The 27,860-nt window shown below is 47.3% G+C and overlaps 1 protein-coding gene across 1 annotated transcript in view; it reads left to right on the top strand.

Moving 5' to 3' along the window:
- Positions 1–26,730, top strand: part of xgb (x globin) — a 72,065-nt gene extending 45,335 nt beyond the window's left edge. The window contains exons 3-5 of the mRNA XM_078533464.1: positions 1,499–1,619; positions 15,928–16,008; positions 25,210–26,730. Coding sequence (XP_078389590.1) covers positions 1,499–1,619; positions 15,928–16,008; positions 25,210–25,344 — 337 coding nt within the window. The 3' untranslated portion in view covers positions 25,345–26,730. The remainder of the gene's footprint in view (positions 1–1,498; positions 1,620–15,927; positions 16,009–25,209) is intronic.
- Positions 26,731–27,860: the final 1,130 nt, after the last annotated feature.

Here is a 27,860-nt window from a genome sequence, read left to right as displayed (position 1 = left end):
ACCCCCGCCCTTCATCCCCTCACCTCGTGTGTGTGTGTGTGTGTGTGTGTCTTATGGGATGTGAGTGTCGCTGGCAGGGCCAGCATTTGTTGCCCATCCCTAATTGCCCTTGAACTGAATGTCCTGCTCGGCCATTTCGGAGGGCAGTTAAGAGTCAACCACATTACAATGGGTCTGGAGCCACATGTCGGCCAGACTGGGAAAGGACAGCAGATTTCCTTCCCCAACAGGCATCAGCGAACCAGATGGGTTTTTACCACAATCAGTGACAGTTTCATGGTCACCATTACTGAGATAGCTTTCAATCCCAGATCTTATTCATTGAATTTAAATTCCATCAGTTGCTGTGGTGGGATTTGAACCCATCTCCCCAAAGCATTAACCATAATACAGTAATATTACCACTTCACCACCATCTCCCCTCCAACCATCTCCTACAAAGGTGCAAGTCAGGAGTGTGATGGAATACTCCCCACTTGCCTGAATGAGTGCAGCTCCAACAACACTCAAGAAGCTTGACACCGTCCAGGACAAAGCAGCCCCGCTTGATTGGCATCACATCCACAAACATTCACTCCTTCCATTACTGACACACAGTAGCAGCAGTGTGTACCATCTACAAGATGCACTGCAGCAACTCTAACAGGGTCCTTTGACAGCACCTTCCAAACCCACGACCACTACCACCTAGAAGGACAAGGGCAGCAGATAGATGGGAACGCCACCACCTGCAAGTTCCCCTCCAAACCACTCACCATCCTGACTTGGAAATATATCACCGTTCCTTCACTGTCGCTGGGTCAAAATCCTGGAACTCCCTCCCTAACAGCACTGTGGGTGTACCTACACCACATGGACTGCAGCGGTTCAAGGGGACAACTCACCACCATCTTCTCAAGGGCAATTAGGGATGGGAAATAAATGCTGGCCTAGCCAATGACGCTTACGTCCTATAAAAGAGTTTTTAAAAAGTAACCACAGCACTAGCCCCTACTCCTTGAGCAAATTGTGGAATCATTGAAGAGGCCGCTGAGGGACTATATATTTTTAAAACTATAATAATGGATTGATGAGCTAGGATCAATCTTGTAACCAGATAGCTTTTATGTTCTCGGGGTAGTTTTTGTGTTTTCCCTGCGAATACTATTTCCCAACTGCAACAACTCATTAATTAAAGCGAAATACTGCAGATGCTGGAAATCGGAAATAAAAACAGAAAATGCTGGAAAAGCTCAGCAGCGTCTGTGCAGAGAGAAACAGAGTTAACGTTTCGAGTCGCTATGACCCTTCCTCAGAGCTCCGAAGAAGGGTCACACTCGACTCGAAACGTTAACTCTCTTTCTCTCTGCACAGACCTGCTGGGTTTTTCCAGTGTTTTCTGTTTTTATTCCAATGGCCAATGACCTGGTGTTGAAAAATAACAACAAATGCGCTGAGCTGCCAAACCCACTAAAGACTTGTAACTTTCTAGTTGTAATGGATCATGCGTCTCTTTCAGTGTAATGTCCTTCATTGAGAAAAGTGTGGCCAGACTAGCGCAAGAAGACAAATTGGAACAGTTGGCTTTTGAACTTGGACGGAGTCATTGTAGATACAATGCTCCACCTAAATATTATGAGGTAAGATCTATATTAAAACCATTCTGAGCTACTTAACACGATCGATTGCTCATTGGGTGAAAATTCCTACTTTCTTGCATAAAGCATCACAACTGCATGGGGACAGATAGATGGAGCGGTTAGCTCCACGTTTTCGTACCTCCGTCCGCATTAATGCCTGCCCAATATTTCTTGGCGGGTGAGTGATATATAAGCAGCATCTGCTCAGTTTTGTATGTTCCCTTTTTTGTTGTTGAATTAAAGGGTGGCTGCACTCTGCCAAGCTCCGTCAATATTCTGGAGGTATCTCGCTCGGGGAAGTACCACAAAGATCCTTTATGTTACAATATTAACATTATGCATAGTGCTTAAGAAATTCCTTGCACCTCTCTTTTATTTTAAACTTTGTTAACACTAATAGTTAAAATAGTGATTTCAGCAGATTAAGCATTTATGTACAAATATTCCAAAGTCATAGGTTCTACGAAGATTTTCTTAAAGACCATCCCTTTCCTTCATCCCCATTCATCTCGTTTTATAATCATAGCCTGCAGCTTTTATCCTATTTTCCATTTTCTTCCTTTCCCTTTTCTGTCCGTTACTCCGTGCCCAATATCTTTCCCGACTCGACCCCGTTCTTGGTCACTGTATCAGGAATGTGGGGCCCTGTAGTATAAAGGGTTAACAGTGTGACGCAGAGCCCAAGATCGATGGGCCCAATCTCAGACATGGTGGCAGCGGTGGAGACATCGATGTAAAAGGCACGTGAAAGACAATGTGAAAGCAGCTCGAGACATTCTGGTGGTAGAAGGAGGCACACTGGAGAGAGGTAACAATGACCATACCTAGTGAGAAGTCCCTGCCTTTGCCCCACCTGTTTGACTGCCTCGAGGGCCTGCAGAGAGACCAGCTGTGGGAAATATGGAAACGCCATTTTCTCCATACCGAGCAGCGTCAGGTCTTCACAAAAAAGAGCTAAAGCTCCAAGTTAGTTTCTTTCTTTACGCAGTAGGTCCAGTAGCGGACGACATTCTCCTAAGGCAGGGGGTGCAGAAGTCCACAGTGGATTTTGATTCCATTATTAAAGCCTTTGACACCTATTTTAGCCTGAAGCAAAATTTAGTCATTGAAAGAGCACTTTTTAACCAAAGCTCACAACAACCTGAGAAATCGATTGAATTATACCTAACCGACCTATATTGCCTAGCTAGTTCTTGAGGATATGGGGTGCTGAGGGATGAGCTAATCCGTGATTGCATTGTCATGGTTGTTTGGGATGAGAAACTCTCTGACTTTCTGCAGACCACAGAAGATCTTGCATTGGATCAAGTGATCCAGAATGTGAGGCAGGCCGAGCTTAGAGCATTTAACCAGGGTATTATTCATGGCGACACCGTGGCTTCACATGACTCCATAGATTGGGTAGACCCACGGGCAGTGGCCCCACCCATAGTCTGCCAAACAAACTGAAAGGGTGGGAAACTCCGCGCCGGCAGCCATTTTGAGATGCTTTCGTTGTGGTGCAAAAACCCAGAATAGACGCAAGACTGCCCAGCAGGCGGCATGGAATGCTTCCAGTGTGGCAAAACTGGACATTTTAAGCGTTCCTGCAAAACCAGCAATTTTAATCAAAGTCGCAGACTAGCAAATATTTATGAAACTCATTCCTTCCAAGAGATGGAAAGTCCAGGAAATGACAACCCGACAGATTTCCCCAGGGGAAGCTGTTCATCTTAATCTGGCCTTTTAGAACTGGAGGTCAACACAGAAGCTGCAGCAGATCTTTAGCACTTCTGAAGCTGCAGAATCCTGTGTTATAACACGGCAGCTGGTAAAGGCTGAGTTACTGAAAACCCCCAGAGGGAAGCTTTAAACAACTGTTTAATATTTTCGATTGGTATGTTTGAGATGCATCTCGGAATTCAGGCATAAAAACCGCCAAGCCTCGAGAGGCTTTTTTTTTACATACATTAAATGAAACATTTATTAATTTAACCACAAATTTAAACACATGTCTACAAATAACTTTTAAACAAATCCCCAAATTAATCACTCCCACGTAATCTTCCCACAGGCAACAATAACCCATAGACTTAAACAGACACCGGGCAAAGTACATTTTATCTTATGAATTCAAAGTGAGGTTCCTTTTGATTTGGTTCCTTCACAGACACAGTGTAAGGCTTACAGGCTTAGATCTTACATGCCTCTAACTTCCACACACAAAACTCTTCTGTATATACCTAGCCTTCCCTTTGAATGTAAATTCTCATTGCATCACCCTTGATCTCCACCTCTTCTAACAATAAAACCCCTTTCATTGTACCAATTTTATTAGTAATACAAACATATCGCTTGGTGTCTCCTAGCTAGGTGCAAGATTTCACCCCCAGTCTCTGAGAGGTTTATTCAGCAAAATGCAAATGTACCCCCAACCTTACTGTTTAACATCTCAAAACTACTACACATCAAAGCACCCAGACTAGCTGGCTTTGATCCAACACACACACTCACACCCACAGACACAGACCCCACTACAAGTCCAATTTAGAATAATTTCCAATAACATTATATACATTAATATCTTCATGACAGCAGTCTTGTCCCAGAGTTTATTGACTACAGGAAACTCTAGAGGATGAGGCTGTCTTGTCCCCATATTCTCAGCAGTCCTTCCCGTTGGCCATAGTGGAGCAACCTCATACAGAGAGAAGTGTGGCTTTCTTGCCACTGCCTACAGAAAGCAGAAAATCGTGGGGAGATCATCTCTTCTTTTCCTGACAGTCTTCCAGGGAGTTGGTTGTTTTTCCCTTTGTCATCTAAGCTCATTGAAATCTCAGATCTTCAATGCCTTTTCAGTCTTTGATAGAGCAGTGGATGAAACAGCTGTGATAGTCTTCCCAAGAGTTGAAGATTATTCCTGTTCTGGTGCTTCTTTCTAAAGTCCGTCAAGGGAGCAACAAGTTCCTCAGAATGTCCTGAGTTCATCTCTTCTAGTCCCAGAGGGTCCAAAGATCGATTCTCTTCAGTCTTCTTTTGAATCAGTCTTTAGCTGAAAAGTCTTCATTGTCCTTGCAGCCCAATCATTCTGAACCTCACACTCAGCTTCCCAGCTATGCTGACAGAAATGCTGATGAAGTGTTGTCCCATTCCGCAGATGATGATCTCCTACCAGATGCAGAGGAAAACTCTCATGTCTCCAAGCCGTCTTCCTTAAGGGCTGAGAATACTGTGGGAGATTGAATTCCCCAGAATTATGACTGGGGAGGGGAAGAGTTGGAGTTAGAGTTGAGTAGAATCAGTATATGTAAAAAAAGGAAGTAACAGAAATGTAATGTAAATAGTTAAAGGCATAGTTTCATGTTGTTAAAAAATACGATAGCATACTTGGGGGCAGGTGTAGTATAAAGCGTTAACAGATGGGATATACTAATGTATGATGTAGATGATGTTGTACCACTGACACCAGTCAGTCATATTCTAGACACGAGAGAGAGAGAGAGAGAGAGAGAGAGGTTGGAATCATGCCTAGGAGCTATGTGCCTACTCTGTAACCTGTTTAGATGTAGTACTGATAAACAAGTGTTAAGCAGATGCCAGAGTATGACTATAGTCTGTTTAGGAACCAGGTCCAAGGGCTAGATCCTAAGACAGAAGGACCCAATCTCAGAACAGACCCCACACCTCCCTAAGCCTTCCCTCCCTTTTTACAGCCTACAAGCTCTTCGTAACCCCAAGTTTAACATCTGTCGTGTTCAATGGTTTAATTGTTCTGTGGTCGATTATGTGAGTATGATATGCTCACGATGCTTGATTGGTTAAGCCTGGGCGTTGATACAGAGCTGAAGAAACAGGAGGCCCAGAAGCTCAGCTGTAAACTTGGGTGCAGGCATTTTGGGGTTGCAGAGATATTTGAAAACTCTTATAAATAAAACCCGTTGCACACTTAGAAATTAGCATCATAGCTCTGAGGAAAATCAAATATGTAAAATATAAAATGAACCAGCGAAGATACAACAGCATCCCTTTATTCTCAAGACTTCACCAATGTGACATCCTCTACTCTTATCAAGTGTGCTGCTTTCTGCACTATGGCCTTTGACCAAGTTTCAGCTTAGTTTCCCAAAATGGTGGAACTTGGCCACTCCCTGTGGCTGTGTTTAAAGCTGACCAGCAGCAAGCATTTTATAAATAACTCCTCTCTTCACTGACTTTTGAACTATTATCTTTTGACTGTGATCAGTGCTTCCAACGCAAAAAAGTAGTCACCTGGGGTAACTTGGGAGTGAGGAGGTGCAGAATTCTCCAAAATGTAATCCGGACACTAAGAAGTCTCTTTTGAAAACAGAGTTTCCGGCTTCTCCACAGACTGTTCTTTTTGGCATGGACAGGATTTTACATTCAGTTAGTTAATCAGTTTCTGGTTGTTTATATTTTTTTCAAAAGAACATTTACAATGGGCAGGCCTCCACGGGCAGGATGAGGTTTCCAAAACAAAAAGTAAAAAAACATTTAAAAATTTTCCACTTGGTCTTAAACATGTCCCTCTTCAAGTGACTGAGTCACAGGCGGAGTCATGTTTATATGTTATTTATTACATCTTTATTTCCTTTGCCTAAACCTTCAGCTCCCTGAGGCAGCTGTGTGCCCTCATGGAGCTGTCGGCGCGCGCTCCCCCATGCATGCACAGACTTCCGCGTTCGCCCTCCTCCATCCCCCACCCCACCCCCTGCACCCCCACCCACCCACCCACCAAACCCCGGCAGCGCTGAGCCTTTCAGGTTAGCCTGGCCGTTAATTGGCCGAGAATCGGCAATGGAGGCCCGATCGCAGACGGGTCCACCCAGCGTCCACGAAGGGGAAAACCCTGCCTCATGAGGTCGGGGACGTTAGGTTCAAGTTCCTCCAGGATGTTCGAAGAATTTTCAGATCTTCCATGAATTTTGATTTCTGACTTAAAGCCGTGATACTCACCACATCCTCACCTTTCTTTTCTTGACACAATAATCGCTCCCTTTCCAGAGGTTGACCCCTGCGATCGCCTCTGGTTCCCCCCAGCGTCGAGGCCAACACTTCTCCTTGGCCTCAACGTCATTAAAGCGGATTGCCCGGCCATTTATTCCTTAGCTGCTTGTGGGATCGTGCTGTGCGCACACATCTCTGTAACTTTTCCCTAACTTACAACAGTGATTATGCCTCAAGAAATGGCCGTAGGGAGCTTTGGGGTCATGTGGGGCGCTATATAAATGCAAGTTCTGATTAAGGCAAGCATGGAACGATAGAGGGACACAGCACAGACGGAGGCCATTCGGTCCATCATGTCTGTGCCAGCTCTGTGGCAGGCATTTTCCAATTAATCAGATTACACTGCTCTTTTCCCATTGATAAAACCCCAAGCCACATGCTGAAGTATGAAACTAGGCATAAATCCTTTTTTGGATTGTTCTTTAATTTATAGAATACAGCATTACATATGTCCGCCTCCTGCCTACTAAGCCAGTGTCCCAGCAGTCTCTCTTTATATGCTGTTCTGTAAAACAAATAAGCAACAATAAACTAATTAACTAACTGAAAACTTGTTAAAGGGGCACTGTAACAAAAACCAAAAGTTTCAAAGGAAACTTAACAAATCAAGTTAAAGCTTCGTTCCCGGGGCTGATGATGCTCTCCAGCTCCAGTGGGGCCCACCGGTCGGGGAAGGCCTTTCACATACTGGTGAACACCGCATGCCCCTTCTCCAGGGACCCCAAGGTGCGAATGTAGCTGTGGAAGAGGGACAGACAGTCGGGCTGAACTACCCCTTAATCGCCCACTGCCTGGACCTTTTAATGGCCACCTTGAGTCCCTCTTTAGGAGTTCCAGGGAGCAGAGTCGGAGGGCGGAGTTCCAGAGCGGTGAGTATAAAAACCTTACCTCGGGGATTCGCGGACCTCGGGTCTTAAAAAAAAATTTTTTTTTTTTTAAATTAAAAGTGTTGTCACGGTAAATCTGTGACCTGATTGACTGGTAGAGAATCTACACTGAATTTGAAACTAAAACATTGTCAAACTAATTAAACCAAATAAATTAATCACTTAATTAATAAGTAGAGGGTATCTAGACCAGAATCAGGGGATTACTGTTCTTAGAATTTAACATTTATAGTAGAAATCTAGCCCTAGGGAATGTATAGTTAATAAGGAGTCAATAAGCAGTTATTAGATTTAAATTGATTTATTAAATACTTCTAGAAATGCCAGTTGCTGGGGTGAAGTGCTTCACCTGTGGGATGTGGGAAATCTGTGACGCTTATAGTGTCCCGGACAACTACATCTGCAGGAAGTGTCCCCAATTGCAGCTCCTCACAGACCCGCATGGATAGGTTGGGGCAGCAGTTGGATGCACTTAGGAGCATTCAGGTGGCGGAAAGCGTCATTGACAGGAGTTTTACAGACGTGGTCACACCCAAGGTACAGACAGATAGATGGGTGATCGCTAGAAGGGGCAGGCAGTCAGTGTAAAAATCCCCTGTGACTGTACCCCTCTCTAACAGGTATACCATTTTGGATTCTGTTGGGGGAATGGCCTATCAGGGGAAAACAACAGCAGTAGCCAGAGCAGTGGCACCACGGCTGTCTCTGTTGTTCAGCAGGGGGGTCAAAGCACAGAAGAGCAATTGTCATAGGGGACTCTATAGTCAGGGGCTCAGATAGGCACTTCTGTGGTCGTGAAAGAGACACCAGGATGGTATGTTGCCTCCCTGGTGCCAGGGTCCAGGATGTCTCTGATCAGGGACATTCTGAAGGGGGAGGGAGAACAGCCAGAGGTTGCGGTACACATTGGTACTAACGACATAGGCATGAAGAGTGACGAGGTCCTGCAGCGGGAGTTCAGGGAGTTAGGCTGAAAGTTAAAAAACAGGATCTCTAGGGTTGTAATCTCAGGATTACTCCCTGTGCCACGTGCCAGTGAGGCTAGAAATAGGAAGATAGTGCAGCTGAACACGTGGCTGAACAGATGGTGTAGGAGGGAGGGTTTCCGATATCTGGATCATTGGGATCTCTTCCGGGGCAGGTGGGACCTGTACAAGAAGGACGGGTTGCATCTAAACTGGAGGGGCACCAATATCCTGGCTGCGAGGTTTGCTAGTGTCACTCGGGAGGGTTTAAACTAGTATGGCAGGGGGGTGGGAACCAGAGCAATAGGTCAGCAGGTGAAATAAAAGACTGGGAACCAGTGAATATGGCCAGTAGGACTAAGAGGAAGAGCAGGCAGGGAGAAATTACTGAACACAGTGGGACTGGGGGTCTGAAATGCATTTGTTTCAATGCGAGAAGTATAACAGGCAAGGCAGATGAGCTTAGAGCTTAGATTAGTACTTGGGACTATGATGTTATTGCTATTACAGAGACTTGGTTGAAGGATGGACAGGATTGGCAGATAAACGTTCCAGGATTTAGATGTTTCAGGCAGGATAGAGAGGGATGTAGAAGAGGTGGGGGAGTTGCACTGCTGGTTAAGGGGAATATCACAGCTGTACGACAGGAGGACACCTCGGTGGGCTCATGCAGCGAGGCAATATGGGTAGAGCTCCGGAATAGGAAGGGTGCAGTCACAATGTTGGGGGTTTACTATAGGCCTCCCAATTGCTGGCAGGAGATTGAGGAACAGTTATGTAGGCAGATTTTGGAAAGATGTAAAAGCAATAGGGTTGTTGTGGTGGGTGATTTTCACTTTCCCTATATTGACTGGGAATCACTTAGTGCTAGGGGTTTGGATGGTGCAGAATTTGTAAGGTGCATCCAGGAGGGCTTTCTGAGACAATATGTAGATAGTCCAACTAGGGAAGGGGCAATACTGGACCTGGTATTAGGGAATGAACCCGGCCAGGTGGTCGAAGTTTCAGTAGGGGAGCATTTCGGGAAAAGTGACCATAATTCAGTAAGTTTCAAGGTACTGGTGGATAAGGATAACAGGAGTCCTCAGGTTAAGGTGCTTAATTGGGGGAAGGCTAATTATAACAATATTAGGCAGGAACTGAAGAATCTAGACTGGAGGCGGATGTTTGAGGGCAAATCAACAACTGACATGTGGGGGGCTTTCAAACGTCAGTTGATAAAAATTCAGGACCAGCATGTTCCTGCTAGGATGAAGGATAAGCATGGCAAGTTTCAGGAACCTTGGATAACGAAGGATATTGTGAGATTAGTCAAAAAGAAAAGGGAAGCATTCCTAAGGGCTAGAAGGCTGGGAACAGATGAAGCCCGTGGAGAATACAAAGAAAGTAGGAAGAAACTTAAGCAAGGAGTCAGGAGGGCTAAAAGGGATCGTGAAAAGTCACTGGCAGCCAGGATTAAGGAAAATCCCAAGGCCTTTTACACATATGTAAAGGGCAAGAGGGTAGCCAGAGAAAGGGTAGGCCCACTCAGGGACAGAGGTGGGAATCTGTGTGTGGAGCCAGAAGAAATGGGAGAGATACTAAATGAATACTTCTCATCAGTATTCACCAAAGAGAAGGACTTAGCGGTCGATTTGTCTAGGGAAGAGTGTGTAGATAGCCTGGATCATGTTGAGATCAAAAAAGAGGAGGTGTTAGGCGTCTTGAAGAATATTAAGGTGGATAAGTCCCCAGGGCCAGATGGGATCTACCCCAGAGTACTGAGGGAGGCAAGGGAGGAGATTGCTGGGGCCTTGACAGAAATCTTTGTATCCTCACTGGCTACGGGTGAGGTCCCAGAGGACTGGAGAATGGCCAATGTTGTTCCATTGTTTAAGAAGGGTAGCAGGGATAATCCAGGAAATTACAGGCCGGTGAGCCTTACGTCAGTGGTAGGGAAATTATTGGAGAAGATTCTTCGTGACAGGATTTACTACCATTTGGAAGCAAATGGGCGTATTAGTGAGAGGCAGCAAGGTTTTGTGAAGGGGAGGTCGTGTCTCACTAACTTGATCGACTTTTTCGAGGAAGTGACAAAGATGATCAACGATGGAAGGGCAGTGGATGTTATATACATGGATTTCAGTAGGGCCTTTGACAAGGTCCCTCATGGCAGACTGGTACAGAAGGTAAAGTCGCACGGGATCAGAGGTGAGCTGGCAAGATGGATATAGAATTGGCTTGGCCATAGAAGACAGAGGGTAGCAGTGGAAGGGTGCTTTTCTGAATGGAGAGCTGTGACTAATGGAGTTCCACAGGGATCAGTGCTGGGACCTTTGCTGTTTGTAGTATACATAAATGATTTGGAGGAAAATGTAACTGGGCTAATTAATAAGTTTGCAGACGACACTAAGGTTGAAGGAGTTGCAGATAGTGAAGAGGATTGTCAAAGGGTCCAGTGGGATATAGATCGGTTGGAGACTTGGGCGGAGAAATGGCAGATGGAGTTTAATCCAGACGAATGCGAGGTAATGCATTTTGGAAGGTCTAATACAGGCAGGAATTATACAGTAAGTGGCAGAACCCTTAAGTGCATTGACGGGTAGAGGGATCTGGGTGTACAGGTCCACAGGTCACTGAAAGTGGCAACGCAGGTGGATAAGGTAGTCAGGAAGGCATATGGCATGCTTGCCTTCATTGGCAGGGGTATTGAGTATAAAACCTGGGAAGTAATGCTGCAGCTGTATAGAACCTTGGTGCGGCCACACTTGGAATATTGCGTGCAATTCTGGTCACCACGTTACCAGAAGGATATGGAGGTGTTGGAGAGGGTGCAGAGGAGGTTTACCAGGATGCTGCCTGGTCTGGAGGTTATTAGCTATGAGGAGAGGTTGGAGAAACTCGGATTGTTCTCACTTGAGCAACGGAGATTGAGGGGCGACTTGATAGAAGTTTACAAAATTATGTTTGGCATGGACAGAGTAGATAGTCAGAAGCTTTTTCCCAGGGTGGAAGAGTCAATTACTAGGGGACATAGATTTAAGGTGAGAGGAGAAAACTTTAGAGGAGATGTGCGGGGCAAGTTTTTTACGCAGAGGGTAGTGAGTGTCTGGAATTCGCTGCCAGAGGAGGTGCTGGAAGCAGGTACGATAGTGGTGCTTAAGAGACAGCTTGACAAATACATGAATAGGATGGGAATAGAGGGATACGGACCCCAGAAGTGCAAAATGTTTTAGTTGATGGGCAATATGATCGGTGCAGGCTTGGAGGGCCGAAGGGCCTGTTCCTGTGCTGTACTTTTCTTTGTTCTTTGTTCTTTGTTATAGCCTCTTTTAAAAGAACGAATGAGCAAGTAACAATAATGAAGGGGGTGACAGCCGCTACTGCGGTGCCGTAACTAAAACAAAAACAAAGACGTGAAAGGAAACTTAACTAATTAAACCAAAATATCATTACCGGGGTGGGGTGACGATGCAGCCCCGCCCCCACGACGCCCCCCCCAGTCATGTAGAGTCCCTCTTTATAGGGCAGAATTCTACCCCCGTCGGGGGGGATGTTGAAGAGCGGGCGCGCGAAGGCACGCCTCCGATCGCGGGCGCATTTTATTTGGGCGGGCCAATTAAGGCCGAGAGTGCGCTCTTTTGCACATGAAAGAGCAACTCATCTCCCTGAGGCTAAGTGCTGCCTCGGGGAGATCGGCTCCACAGTAAAACATCTGAAAAATAGAAAAAGATAATTTCCCTGACATGTCCCCCCCATGTGACATTGTCACATGAGTTGGGACATGTCCATCACTTTTAAATACACTTTTCAATTACATTTTTTAAAACCAACATGAAACCTCATCCTGCCCGTGGATGAGGGTTTGATGCTTTTTCTATTCCCCGCCAGGGCTCCCGGCCTGCCCGACAACCTTAAGGTTGGATGGGCAGGTCTATTAATGACTTTAATGAGTTTGTCAATGGCCTCAATTGGCCGCTGACAGGTCAGTGGGCACACAGCTGATTCTGCTGTGCCCCCGCCTACCTGAAAATTTAAATGGGGCGGGGTCACGTCTGGAGTTCCGCCCAACGTCATCCCGCGTCATTTTACGCGTCAGCGAGTGGGCCCCGCCCCCGCTCACCGACCGGGAAATCCTGGCCATAGACTCTTTTGAAAAAAAGTTTTAAAAATTAAACTAAAAATCAAAATTGTGGCGGGGGTGGGGGGAAGAGTCTCTCTTTATATGTGTTCAAGGTACTTAATCAATCAGTACCCTCAAGCTGGTTGTCTTTAACCTTAACAATACAATTAACACAACATTAACACCTATAGCTCTGTAATTTTTTTTATTCTTTCAAGTACTTAAACAATCTTGGTATTTAAGAGTTGAATGTTAACATGAGTTAATCTGTTTCACTTTCACCTCTTCACCTTGTGACAATAGTCTACTCCCCTTAATGGGCGATCTCTAACCAGTTCCACAGTTTAAATCTCCTTATCAATCAGTGTAAGTATTGATCATTTATTGGTGACGTTACATTGTCCATGCGGAAGAAAGGTCAATTTGAACCTGGGGATTCAGACATTTCAGTTTGGCAACTCATCAGTTGGACATCTCTAAAGAACAACAGACTTACATTTCCAGAGCACCTTTCATGACCTCAGGATATCATTAAGCGCTTTAGAACAAATGAAGTGCTTTTGGAGGGTAGACACCGGTGTAACGTGGGAAATGCAGCAGTCAATTTGTGCACAGCAAGATCCCACAAACAGCAGATCATCTACTTTTCTAGTCATCGGTTGAGGCATAAATATTGATCAGGACACTTGGGAGAATTTCAAAATAGTGCCCTTTTATGTCCACTTGAGCGGGGATATCCTGCTGTCTCACCCGGAAGACAGTGCAGCACTCCCTCAGTACTGCACCGGGAGTGTCAGCCTGGATTATGGGCCCAAGTCTCTGAGAGTGAACCCACAACCTTCAAACTCAGAGGCGAGAGTGCTCCTACTGAGCCAGGGCTGGTGTATGTTTCTACCAATGCGGCCTCATGGTTGCACAATAATCAGGAACGTGCCATGCGGGCAACAAACAGGCTGTGCCCAAGCAAGGTTCCCTTTAAGATGCGTGCGTGCTCGACTTTGCCATCTTAAAGGGACCCTGCAGTGCAACAAGTCAGCCCTGCACAGCAGACAGAAATTAAAGGAAATATTCTCATCTACCCATTAATAAGGCGGCAGGCATAAAAATTGGTTGGTTTGAATCTGAAAGTGTATTTCTCTTGGCATTCGCCAGAGCTTTGTTATTCTTGACAGCTTTCACCTTGACAACTATTGTAACTTCTGATTGATAGCTTGGAAGGAGAGCTGAAAGAATCTTTCTGCAGGAGTTTGAACAGTTTTCTTTACACAACAAACAGCCATTTCCTGCCCCTCCTATCTCCAATATTTCCAACAGTAAAGTCTCTGTATTTTTTTCCTTCTGCTTTGTCCCCACCATTGCACAGTTGGTTAATCTTCAATGCACAGGGACTTCAGGGCAACCCAGGTGCATCCTAGCTGTAACCTGCCTGAGGATGAACCAGCCTGTCCCCACCCATGTGTCACATCTGACCGCGAGATGAGCTTCCCGCCCCATATTCGCGCCATCCCTGAGACTGCTTATTTCAACCTCCGTAACATCACCCAACCTCGCCCTTGGCTCAGCTCATCAGCTACTGAAACCCTCATCCATGCCCTTGTTACCAGGAGACTTGATTGTTCCAACGCACTCTCTCACATTTTGTTCTCTATAAACTTGAGGTCATCCAAAACTCTGCTACCTGTATCTTAACTCGCAGCAAATCCCATTCCGCCGTCACCCCTGTGTCCACTGACCTACCTTAGCTTCTGGACAATCAATGCCTCGATTTTAAAACTCTCATCCTTGTTTTCAAATCCTTGCCTCGCCCCCTCCCTATCTCTGTAACCTCCTCCAGCCTCACAACCCTCCGAGATACCCTGTGTTCCTCGAATTCTGGCTTCTTGTGCATCCCCCACTTTAATTATTCCACGATAAAAGCAAAATACTGCGGATGCTGGAAATCTGAAACAAAAGCAGAAAATGTTGGGAAGACATGTTGGAGCATCTCCCTCCACAGATGCTGTCAGACCTGCTGAAGCTTTTCCAGCTTTTTCTGTGTTTGTCTTTACTTATTCCACCATTGGTGACTGTGCCTTCAGTTACCCAGGCTCTAAGCTCTGGAATTTCCTCCCTTCGTCTCTCCGCCCCTCTAACTCGCTTTCCTCCTTTAAGCCTACCTCTTTGACCAAGCTTTTGGTCATCTGCCCTTATACCTCCTTACCCGGCTCGGCGTCACTTGTTGCTTTATAACAAGCTTGTGAAGTGCCTCGGGTTGTTTTATCATTGTAAAGGTGCTATATAAAGACAAGTTGTTGGTGTAAAGTGCGTATTTATTTGACTTGAGTCTACCAATTGATGACCCAATGCTCAGAGTGCCAACCGCCGCCCGAGGGTGAAAAGACTCAAAGAAATGATGACCTGGAAATTGGGCCATGCAGTGCCCACTTCGGCAGGCACCATACAGCCTATCAGGGTGGGCACGTGCATGCAAACTGTAAGCGTGCTGAGCACCATGTCGGATAAAGACATACAAGCCACGACCTTTATCCGCACCTTATTAAAATAGCTTGGGATGGCGAGGGGCTGGGGGGTGGGGTTGGGACGTGGGGGTGGCTCAGTTGGCATCATGAGGGTGGCAAGGCTGCACCTGCCCACGTTCCTAGTTTGTGCCAAGAGTGAGGAGCGTTGGCCTGGCTGAATATTGCCAGACTCACCCCACCTCTTCATGCACGTGGGGACTACGTTTAGAGAGGCTAAGGCAGCTGGAAATAGGGGCTGGGGGTAGGAAATCTGGAGAAGCAGCAGCACTTAAAGGGCTGCCACTTGTATTTAATTGGAAGTTGCGGACTTGCAGTGTCAAAGTGGGTCAAGAAAACCATGCTTTGGGGCACGCTTTGGATAAATGTGTTGATACTCGCAGACCTAATTACATAATTATTACATGAAAATGGCACTTGCAGCTACCAAGAGTGCAGCCTCCTCTTGCTTAACAAAAATGCCAGTCACTTTACTTGAATTTTACAAAGTTCACATACCCACAGTGAGGATCCACATCAATTGTGGAACTACATAAAGTGAAATTAATGATGCTTTGGCTCCAATATGAGCCAAGCAATGTTGGATTTACCTCAGTTCATGTTACAAGCCAACGTCCCACAGCGCTTTCACTATAGTTACTTGTTTTCACATGTCATGGTGTTGCTTTGGAGCCATCAGCTTTTTAAAATTAAAACCTGCAGCAGTTTTATTTGGAAGCTGTTGGTCATCTATTGCTAGATTTTTAGCTTGGCCTGTATGTGTCAGGAAATCTTTAGGCAATAGTTAAGGGTTGAAGTCCTGTAATAATGGCAATACTGTATGCTTCTCTGCAGTATGTTGGAGTGCAGTTCATTGCTGTGGTGAAACCGATCTTAAAAGAAAAATGGACACCAGATGTGGAAGAAGCTTGGAAGGTAGGGCGCTCAGCACCAAGCACAGTCCCATTCAATTCAGAATAAACCATAGAACAATAGGAGGCCATTCTGCCCATCACATCTGTGCTGACACGTGGATGGAGAAACACCTCAGATGCTTTAAAATAAATGCAAGGAGAAGGAACACTGAGCAAAGGAAGGGATGTGGATTTGGTGGGGGGGGTGGGTGTTGGGGGTTGAATCAAAACTTGGTCAAAGAGATGGGTTTTTGAATGGCGGGATGAAAATCTAACACAACAAAGGCCATTCAGCCCATCGTGTCTTTGCCAGCTCTTTGACAGAGCTACCAATTGGTCCCACTCCCCTGTTTTTGCCTCATAGACCTGCAATGTTCTTCTTTTCAAATATTTATCCAATTCCCTTTTGGAAGTTACTATTGAATCCGTTTTCAGTGACAATGTTAGAAATGGAGGCCCCTTTAAGAGTTAACCAGGACCAGGTTCAGAGTGAATTGAGAGCAGGTGATGCTCATTGAAGCCTGTACTTAAGAGTTGGGTCCTCACCCCACCCCCTCCCGCCCACCCCACCCCAGCCCCTTCCCCCCCCACCCCCACCCCCACCCCCTCCCCCCCCCACCCCCTCCCCCTCCCCCCCACCCCCTCCCCCCCCACCCCCACCCCCTCCCCCCCCACCCCCACCCCCTCCCCCCCACCCCCCCCACCCCCTCCCCCCCACCCCCCCCCACCCCCTCCCCCTCCCCGCCACCCCCACCCCCTCCCCCCCCCCAACCCCCTCCCCCTCCCCCCCACCCCACCCCCTCCCCCTCCCCCCCACCCCCACCCCCTCCCCCCCACCCCCACCCCCTCAGGATGATTCAATGTGTATTACAGCCAATGAAGTACTTTCTGAAATGCAGTCACAGTTATACAGTAGGAAACGGCAGCCAATTTATGCACAGCAAGCTCCCACAAACAGCAATGTCATAATGAACAGAATATTAGTGACGTTGGTTAAGGGATAAATGGGTTCTGCACTCAAGTGTCTGAAGTGTGACTGTGAACCCACAGCCTGCTGACTCCGAGATGAGCATGCTTCTCACTGAGTCTACAATGCCTGTAACACCCCATGCAGAAATCCATCCTGCCACCAATTGCACCCCAAAAATTAAAAGCAAGTTCCTGGGCCCTAAAATCCATTACACTGACTTGTGGATGTGACCCTTATCATCCAAAACTTTACTGACATCCTGGTTTTGACAGAAATACAGTCAACACGTTGTTAATTTGATCCCAAGTCAATTGATGAAGTATGAAGCCAAACACTAATATTTACATAATGCAGCATTATATATGTCTGTTTCCCAGTTACTTGCCTCATGTCCCAGCTGTCTCTCTTTATACTCTTTTGAGTATAGCAATTAAACAAATTAACAAATGAATTAAAGTGATAGCTCCTTAAAGGGGCACTGTAACAAAAGACAAAAATCTTAAAGGAAACTTATCAAATCAAAACAAAATGTCATTTTCAAGGAGTCTTTCTTTATATCTTTTGAATAATCAGTAAAATAAAGTGGACTAATTAATCAAATGAATAATTTAGCAAGTTAAAGTAACAGTCCCTTAAAGAGGCACAGTCTCTCTTTATAAGTGCTCTATGTACTTAAACAATGCTAATCACCTGTTTATCTTAACAATATAATAACTTATCGTTAACAAACATTGCACCCTTAGTGTCAGCACTTTGTACCATTTGCCATGCCAAGACAACAGTAATGTGCTTCTTATCACCAAATCGCTTCTCCACTCCAACCCCTACCCCACCCCACAACTCCTCTGACAGCTTCTCCTCTGTCAGTCACTTTTACTTTCCCCTCCTTTGGTCATCCATTCATCTTTTCTGCAGCTGTGGAACTGCACCCCTCCTCCTCAACCGTCTGGAGCATCCATTCACCCGAAGGTTAGTGGAAATCTGGAACTCTTGCCCCCAAAAAGCTGTTGAAGTTGGGGGTTCCATTGAAAGTTTTAAAACTGAGATTGATAGATTTTTGTTAGGTACGGGTATTAAAGGAACCAAGGTGGGTAAATGGAGTTGCGATACAGGTCGGCCATGATCTAATCAAATGGTGGAACAGGCTCGAGGCACGGAATGGCCTCCTTCTGTTCCTATGTTCTTACCCTTTCGAATGAGCATACCTTCGGTCCCGTAAGACTGAGGTGTGCTCTCTGGCACGGCTGCTTTTGGATCCATCACCACATCTGGCTGGACCTCATCAAGTGGTTTCAAATCCACTCATTAATCCAAGATCATTGCATAGAGCAAAGATAACCCTTTCTCCTACTCTCCACTACCAACCATCACTGTCAACTCCTGCCGTCTCCACGCTTGCCTCCAGCAACAAGGATAAAGAGCTCACAGACTACTTTTTCACTGAGATCAGACAATTGGCTAACTTTGGTTTGGGCAAGTCTAATGTTGGCTGTGATTGGACAGCACTGACCAAACAATCCTGAGTATGCTAATAATCACACTAACAACCAATTTAATGTTATCGGTCAGGCTCACAGTGTGGCTCACTTATACTTACTAGAAGCTACATATATTCATACACAGGGACCTATCCTCTGCAGGCAAAAGGAACATGTCCAGGCATTGTGCCTTTTTTGAATTAAACAAAAGTTTAGGGGACAATAGTTCCCATGGTGCATTCTCCACGGCAATGTCTCAACCAATCAAGGTCAATTGCCAACCAATCAGCACCCTTTTCTCATGCAGTATAAATTGTTGCTCCCTTTGAAATTTGGTATTCTTGCATCTGTCCTGATGAATGCAAAATGAAAAGGTTTGACAGCAAGTCTCTTTTCTCAAGAATATTTAAATAATGAAGTTGGAAGCTGCCCAAACACATTTAACTCAGCTTCCTCTTGGAGTCATCAGTTTTGTATCTAAGTGGCCCTTGTCCCAAGACATTCTTCGACAAGAAGCAAAATTATTTTCCATGGAAACTATTCCACGGAATAGTGATTAAACTTAATCTACTGCTAATCCATTTCATGCCAGAGGACACATTCCTGGTGCGGGTGAATGATATTGTTCACTTTTACTTTTATCTGACAGCTCAGAATATCAATGTAGTTATCACAAAATCTCACGTTTCTAATTCCACGATATGAAATAAGTACTTTGGTACAAAGAAACGTGCCAATGGTTTCAAACTGAAGCTTCACAGCCAATTCCAAACTCATTAATTCACAGAAAGTCAGAATATCTGATTAGAAAACATAGCCCAAAACAGTTAGACTCTCCTCAACCACCTCACCCCCTCCCGCACCACTAGTACTGGTGTGGGAAACTCATAGGAAAATAGGATTTAAGCAGGAGTCATCTTCCGACTAGGCACTTTACAGCCTTCCGGACTGAATATTGAATTCAACAACTTTAGATCTTGAACTCCCTCCTCCATCCCCACCCCCTTTCCATTTCTTCCCCCTCCCTTTTGTTTTTTCCAATAATTTATATAGATTTTTCATTTCCCACCTATTTCCATTATTTTTAAATCTATACCTGTAATGCCCTGTCAGTCTTTCCACCCCACCCTCACTAGAGCTGTACCTTGAGTGTCCTGCCATCCATTCTTAATTAGCACATTCTCTTAGATAATATCACCACCTTTAACACCTCTTTGTTCCTTTGTCTGTGATTATCTGCTCCTATCACTGCTTGCTTGTCCCTACAATCACCCCCACCCCCCCCACTTCTCTCCCCCCACCCCACCCCCACCTTAAACCAGCTTATATTTCACCCCTCTCCTAATTTTACTCAGTTCTGTTGAAGGGTCATGAGGACTCGAAACGTCAACTTTTTTCTTCTCCACCGATGCTGCCAGACCTGCTGAGTTTTTCCAGGTAATTCTGTTTTTGTTTTAAGCAGGAGTAGGCCATTCGGCCCTTTGAGCCTGCTCTGCCATTCAACAAGATCATGGCTAAAATGATTGTGGTCTCCATTCCACTTATCTGTCTGCCTCCCATAATCCTTGACTCCCTTGTCTATTAAAAATCTGTCTAACTCAGCCTTGAATATATTCAATGACCCAGCCTCCAATGCTCTCTGGGGAAGTGAAGCCCACAGACTAACGATTGCCTGAGAGAAAAAAATTTCCTCTCAGCTCCATCTTGAAAGGTGTGGGCTAGCCAGCATTTTATACAGTTCCAGCATAACCTCCCTGCTCTTATATTCTATGCCTTGGCTAATAAAGGCAAGTATCCCATATGCCTTCTTAACCACCTTATCTACCTGTCCCGCTACCTTAAGGGACCAGTGGACATGCACACCAAGGTCCCTCTGATCCTCGGTACTTCCCAGGGTCCGACCATTCATCGCCTACCATTCATCGTGTATTCCTGTGCCTTGTTTGTTCTGCCCAAGTGCATCACCTCACACTTATCCAGATTAAATTCCATTTGCCACTGATCAGCCCACCTGACCAGCCTGTCCATATCCTCCTGTAATCTATGGCTATCCTCCTCACTATTTACCACCCCACCAATTTTCGTGTCATCCGCGAACTTACTGATCAACCCTCCTACATTCAAGTCTAAATCGTTTAAAAATACCACAAACAGCAAGGGACCCAACACCGATCCCTGTGGAACCCCACTGGATACAGGCATCCAGTCACAAAAACACCCCTCGATCATCACCCTCTGCTTCCTGCCACTCAGCCAATTCTGGATCCAATTTGCCAAATTACTTTGGATCCCATGGGCTCTTACCTTCGTTATCAGTCTCCCATGCGGGACTTAATCAAAAGCCTTGCTGAAGTCCAGGTAGACTACGTCAAATGCATTGCCCTCATTTACACACCTGGTCACCTCTTCGGCAACAGTAACCCAAAGACTTAACCAGACACCAGGCAAAACATTTTCACCTTATGAGTTCAAAACGAGGCTCCTCTCACTTTGGTTGCTGTGGAGACAGTTGTAGGCTGACAGCTACTTTGATCTTACATTGCCTCTGCCCCACACACACAAAACTACTACCCTTATACCTAGCACAGCTCATTGAATGTAAATTCTCATTGTATCACCAACCTCTTTGAACTCCACTTTTTCTAACAATAAAACCCCTTTCATAGTACCAATTTTATTAGTAATATAAATATTGCTTGGTCTCTGCTAGTTAGGTGCCAGATTTCACTCACCTTCTTGAATGGTCTATTCAAAAAATGCAAATGCACTCTACCCCTCTTACATCTCAAAACTACTACACATCAAAGCACCCAGACGAGCTGGCATTAATCCAATTAAGACACACCCACAGACTAAACCTCTATTTTAAAAGAAAAATATTTCCCAATAATGTTGTACACATTAATAGCTTCATGACACTGTGCAGCAAAGTTTAGAGCCACTCACTTATTACATACTGGTGTACCCTGCACAAAAAAAAGGTGAAGCATACTCAGGCCATTACAGCAAAAACAAAATTTATTTAATTTTTCACACTCAGAACAAATTAACATTACCATCTCTGGAGTTCATTTGCACACCAGTAAACATATAAACAAAATATTACAGAACAGAAAATCACCCGTGATCAATCCCTCTTGTGCTCATGATGCCTTAAATTTACATTTAGGTGCGCTACGTCTTAGTGCTACCCCCCCGCTCACTGGGAGCGGCATCGGAGACAGCCCCCTGACTCTGCTGTATTGTTGGCCTTAATGACCTTGGCAGTCGTCCTCTGGCCAGTGGAGCCTGTGCTGGCCCCGCCTGGGAGAGAGCAGCCAGTGCCAGCCACTGGCATCTGCCCAGTCATCGCAGCCTCATCAGATGCCATAGTCACAGGCAGAGGTGCCATCATCCAGAGTGCCCTGAGAGGAGCCCACAGAGATGACACGCAGCTCATGCACCAACGTGAGGTCACTCTGGACCTCCCTGCTGCCATTGATGGGTGGGCACCTAGCTGGGATACTGGGTGCCTCATCCATCTCCCACACTGGCACTGACCACCTGAGGTCATTGCCTGTGTGAGGGTTTGCAGGTCCGAGTGCAACCCCAAGAATCCCTCATCTGTCTCTGGAGCTGCCTCTCCATGAGAGTCGCCACTTTCTCAATGGAGGAGGCAGTGCACTCGGCCATGAGGGTCAACGCAGTGCTCGTACTCCACATGGACACCTCCACAACAGAGACGCATTCCCTCATGGATATCTGCCAGATCCTCCCAAAAACCCCTCTGGACATCCAGCATCTGCTGCCCAATGGACGACCCCAAAGGCTCATTATCTGCCTTTGACTGAGCATCATCCTGGTCTCCAGCCGTCCTCCGACTGATGGTGCCCTGGGTACTCTCTGCCTCTGCCTGCACCTCAAACAAGTGTGAAGTGCCCTCACTGCTGCGCACCAACATTCTAGCCTAAGATCTAATGCCCACTGAGGTGCTGGTGTTTGTGCTTGTACCTGGACCAAGGTGTCCTGCTCGAATCTGGATAGGATTAGGAGGTTTGGGGGGGGCCTCTGCCTGTTTGTGACCTCTCAATGTTGTTGTGGGTCATCTTCTCCTGAAAGGACAGAGGAGCATTGATGAGTTCACTCTCTACCTGCAGCGCCATTGCAGCCTGGCCAACCCCAGCTGAGGAACACCTCACAGGGCACATCCGAGTCGTGGCCCTCGAGCTGCAAGACACTCAGACCAAGCAGCCAGGGCTCACCCCCTTGGCCAGCTCCAGTGTCATTGACAGTTGGCACTCAGGCTCTAACACCCCTGAGCTCCACGGGGGGACAGCCAGAACTTAACACTTCTCCATCCACGCTGATCCACGCCAACACAGCGCTCACCGATTTACAATCCATATCAATGACTTGAATGAAGAGACCGAGTGCAGCAGCTCGTTGAACCTTTTGCGACTCTGCACCCACGTGCACCGCACAACATCGTGGCTGCTGACCTCAGCTACCACCTCCTCCCTAGCTCAGGTGCGGTGGCCTCCTCCTCCCATCTCTGGGGACAAGGGTGTCCCTCCTGGCAGCTGCCTCGTGGCAAGAGCACCACGAGGCACTCGTCCAAAAACCTGGGGGGGTGTGGGGGTTGGGGGGGGGGGGGTGGTGGGGGCACAAGTGCCCACTCAACCTGCCCTCCCGCCTGGCGTCTCCAGCCGCTGTTGAGGCCATAGCTTCACTCTCCAGAGGGCAGAGTATATGATTCTTCCCTGGCAGCCTTCACGGAGTTGCCTGTGCCATTTTTAAACTGCCCGCCGAGTGGCCATTAGACCCAGCTCCTGGCAGGGCCCCTCCCCCGCCCTCCTCCCTCCCCCTCGCCCGGCCCCCTCCCCCGCCTGGCCCCCTCCCCCGCCCGGCCCTTCCAGAGCATTGGGAAGACGCGTTTCACACTGGTCGGATCTTAATTGGCCAGCCAATGTGAAATCGCAGTCGTGGGCCAATCGCGGTCCGGGGCTTGTTTCCCCACCCGTCCTGGGCCCACCAATCGCACGTGCCCGCCAGGGATAAAATTGCGGCCCAGATGTGGTCTCACCAGGGCCCTCCACAGCTGCAGTAATGGGGATGTTCAAATGTTTTAAAATGACTTTATTTGTTGCTGTCAGGAATTTGGAGTCTTTCCGGCTCTGTTAACAGGCAGACTTCCCGATTCTCGGCTGCCTAGGGACTAAAACAAAACCGATTCAGCTCTTGACCAACCACGACCCACGGACCCTACAGATCTCCCAAGAAATGAAGAAGTACTTCAGCTCGGAGACAGATGCTGTCCTCATCCAGAGCTGTTTATCTTCAGCTCCTCCCTCAGCCTCGTTAGGCAACTCCTCTCATTTCTGAAATTATCTTTACCTGACAGGATTCCAGGTGACCAACTCCCTGAGCAAGGACATCCTCAGCATCACATCAGCAAAACCTGAACCTGCTTTTCATAAAATGTGCTAAGAAAATTCCCCTCCCACACCCCCAACCTTCCCACCCCCCCAATGCTCCAACCCCCCCACCAGCCCTCCCACCCTCCCAATGCTCCCATCCCCCCAATGCTCCCATTCCCCCCAATGTTCCCATCTCCCAACTCTCCCATCCCCCCAATGCTCCCATTCCCCCCAGTGTTCCCATCTCCCAACTCTCCTATCCCCCCAATGCGCCCATCCCCAACCCTCCCACCTTCCCAATGCTCCCATCCCCCCAATGCTCCCATTCTCCCCAATGTTCCCATCTCCCAACTCTCCTATCCCCCCAATGCGCCCATCCCCAACCCTCCCACCCTCCCAACTCTCCCATCCCCACAATGCTCCCATCTCCCCAGTGCTCCCATTCCCCCAATTCTCCCATCACTCCTCCCTCCCCACCCCACCAAACTGGAAGAGACAAAATATTTAGAACAGATATCAGAAAGGTCTTCAATGGTCTTTTGATAGCAGTGAGGGGGTGGGTGGGGCCTATGATCACTCAAGAAATATTTGGATATTGTGATGGGGATGGGTGGGCGAGGATAGGCTGAATGGCATTTCAGATCCACATCCACACCTTGCCACATAAGAGAAGAATTCCTCAAGTTCTTCTTCATGAAGATGTGTCCCTTTCAATGAATATCCATCTCCCGCCAAGATGCTTCACACACTGTTTCAGAAAAAATGAGGAGAAAGAGAAAGCAGAGGGAGGAAAGAGGGGAGCTGGAGGACGGGAAAGGGGGGAGGGGTGTGAGGGGGAGGGTGGATGGGATGAGCGGGAGGAGGGGAGTGAAGATGGGAGGGGGCGAGGGTGCAGGTGGGACAGGAGGGGGAGGGGAGGAAAAGGAAGGGGTTAGGGAGGGGAAAGGTTGGTGAGGGATGGAGGTGGTAAAGGGGAGGGTGGTGGCAAGGGGAGGAAGGGGGTAGTGGGTGGGGGAAGGGAGGAGGAAGAGGAGAGGGAGGGAAGGGAAAGTGTGGGGAGGGAGAGGGAGGGAAGGGAAAGTGTGGGGAGGGGTATGGAGGAGAAAGAGTGGAGGGAAGTAGGAATGGGGATGAGGGAAGGAGGGAATGAGGGAAGGAAGGGAAAGGGGAGGGAAGGGATAAGGAGGAGAAGGGAAGGAGAGAAGGAGGGGAGGGGAAAGAGGGAGAAGGAAAGGGAAGGGTAAGGGGAAGGGTGAGTGGGAGGAGGTAAAGAGTCGAGGGAAGGGGAAGTTGTGAGGGAGGTGTGAGGGGTTGAGGGGAGGAGGGAAGGGGTAGAGAAGCTGACTCTGATCACTGACTAACTGCAAATTTGTCTCCAGTGTTTGTTCGATTATTTAACAAGGATGATGAAGAGGGGTTACCAAGACGCTGAACAGAGAAACGGTGTCAACCAAGCCAGCTACACAAAGCGGCGTGCTCCACCTGTCTCCAACTCCAACCAGAACATCATCTAAAGCTCTTCGTACCTGGGCCTTGGGAGGAGATAGGAGAGTGCCAACCAATACAGATGGGCTTGTGTGGATCAATTTCTGTGTTGATGGTGGCAGAGGGGGTAATTAAAATTTGTCTTTGTGAGAATTTAGGTGAGGCTTAAATGGTTTGTCCCCCTTTTTTTTTGGTTTGCTTTGAAAAGTTGTACCAGCTGTTTCCCCAACATCAGCGCCCTCCGTAGCACCAATAAGAACCCGGCTGCCCAGTGTCAGACCTCTGGACAGAGGATGAGCAGATTTGGTCCTCAGGCTTGGTGGCATTCACTACACCACCAAAACAGATTGACCAGCCACGCCTCTTACCGCTATTGTGGGATATTGGTGTGCATCAGTTGCCTGCAGGCAATAGTGATTCATTGGCACTTTTGAGGGCATGAAAGATGTGCCAATGCAGCCCGGGTGCTGATCCAGAAAGTGTTTTGGATGAAGTCTAGATCTTCGAACTTCAAGAATGAAATGCTCCACATTCCAAATGCCCATTTCTTTATATTTAAGGGGAGGTGGTGGTTGGCAATGTGACTGGACGAGGAATCCAGGGGCCCAGGTTAATGCTCTGGGGACATGGGTTCAAATCCCACCACAGCAGCTGGTGGAATTTAAATTCATTTAATAAAATCTGGAATTGAAAGCTAGTCTCAGTAATGGTGACCATGAAACTAGCATTGATAATTGTTAAAAACCCATCTGGTTCACTAATGCCCTTTAGGGAGGGAAATCTGCCGTCCTTACCCGGTCTGGCCTACATGTGACTCCAGACCCACAGCAATGTGGTTGACTCTTAACTGCCCCTCTGAAATGGCTGAGTACAACACTCAGTTCAAGGGCAATTAGGGATGGGCAACAAATGCTGGCCTTGCCAGCGACGCACACATCCCTCCTCCTACCATGTCCTAAGAGGGCATTGGGGACCATGGACTTGTCCATGATTACGCTTGGCAAAGTGGTTTGCCGTTGCCTCCTGGACCAGGAAGCTCCTGCGCTTACCACCGGCCTATTGGAAGGATTTCCGGGCTGATAATCAACCTGTTCAGCCACATTATGAACACACCTCTTCTGCAGCCATCAAGTAGCTGAAGTGGGACTTGAACCTGGAGCTTCTGGCCCAGAGGTAGGGACCCGACCGACTGCACCACGAGACCCGCCTGCCCACATCCCACGAAAGAATACATTTAAAAAATATATTGAACCTCTGCCGCTGAGACAAAGGAGAACGATTTAGGCTGAGGGTCTGTTGTGTGAAAGGTGAAACTTCTCTCTCTTCAACGATTTCGATTCTTGTAATTATGCTTTTTTTCATTCTCTTTTATTTTGCATGAAGTGACACAGATATGAACAAATAAAATGATTGCTTCACCGCAAAGCATCAAAGCTCCAGTGTTTCTTAATGGTTTAAAAGGCTGGGAGGGAAATACGCTGTGGCCAAGCTCCAATTGGCTTAAGGCAAACGGCGACAATGTTCATCAAACAAACAGTAATCAGAATTGCTAATGAGAGAAGGGAGGAACCCAATGTGCTGATCGGGTAAGATGAAGTTGGGTGGGAGGAGCATGGACCAGCTGGGCCGAGTGGCCTGTTTCTGTAAAATCTATAAGCGTATGGTGTAGTAGATGCACTGGTCGCAGTTCCACTGGGGAAAGTATTGAGATCAGATTTAAGCACCCACAAGGTTGTGTGTCCTGATGTAACTGAGTAGACAAATCCACACGCATCATTGCCACCAACACAGATCACATGTACATAGGTGTCTCTCCGTGATATCAGTCAAAAATCCTGCAAAATCACAACATCAGCAGAAAGGAAATGAACACCATACAGGAATTCATTTGTTAAGCTGCCCGACATAAAGGACTTTGATGTAGTAGATTGAGAGATTCCACTGGTGGTCAAGGGGGCCAGGTATTTCCACTGCACTGTTTTCTCAAGAGATGTGGGGTGATATTTAAAGGACACCATGGAGGTCTGGGTCACCGGCCGGAGAGCCAGTCAGAGCTCCGCGTCACCCCTTTTCGAGAAGGCCACTCAGGCCCTTACCCGCACAAAGGCAGGCCTTTCCCAGCACCCTCTCCCTGCAACCCCATCGAGAGCTGCTGGCCAATCAGAGCGCCAGTAGCGCTGGGGAGGCGGGTCCCCAGGCCACAGGTGAGCGGTGGCAGGGAGAGGGTGGCAGAACGGCAGTCGCGGGCGAGGTGGGGTGAGTGGAGTGGGGGAAGGTCGGCAGCCAGTGCAGGGTGTTGGCCGTCAGAGGGCACCCCCACCCCCTCTCCCCCCACACCAACCCATTCTCCAGGCCGGGACCCTTGATCAGGCGTTGGGGGTCTTAGAGCAGAATTTTACACCCTGCGGGCAGGCAGGTGCCCACCCCGATCGGGAGTAAAATGGCGCGCGATGGCTTGGGGCACTCGCGCCATATTTCAGTCAACGGGCACACGCGAGGGTCAACAGTGTGCCCACCGACAATTAAGAGACCGATTAAGACCATT

Source organism: Cetorhinus maximus, chromosome 32 (genome assembly GCF_964194155.1).
Source record: "Cetorhinus maximus chromosome 32, sCetMax3.hap1.1, whole genome shotgun sequence".
NCBI lineage: Eukaryota > Metazoa > Chordata > Chondrichthyes > Lamniformes > Cetorhinidae > Cetorhinus > Cetorhinus maximus.
This window is presented reverse-complemented; position numbering and strand designations above follow the sequence as displayed.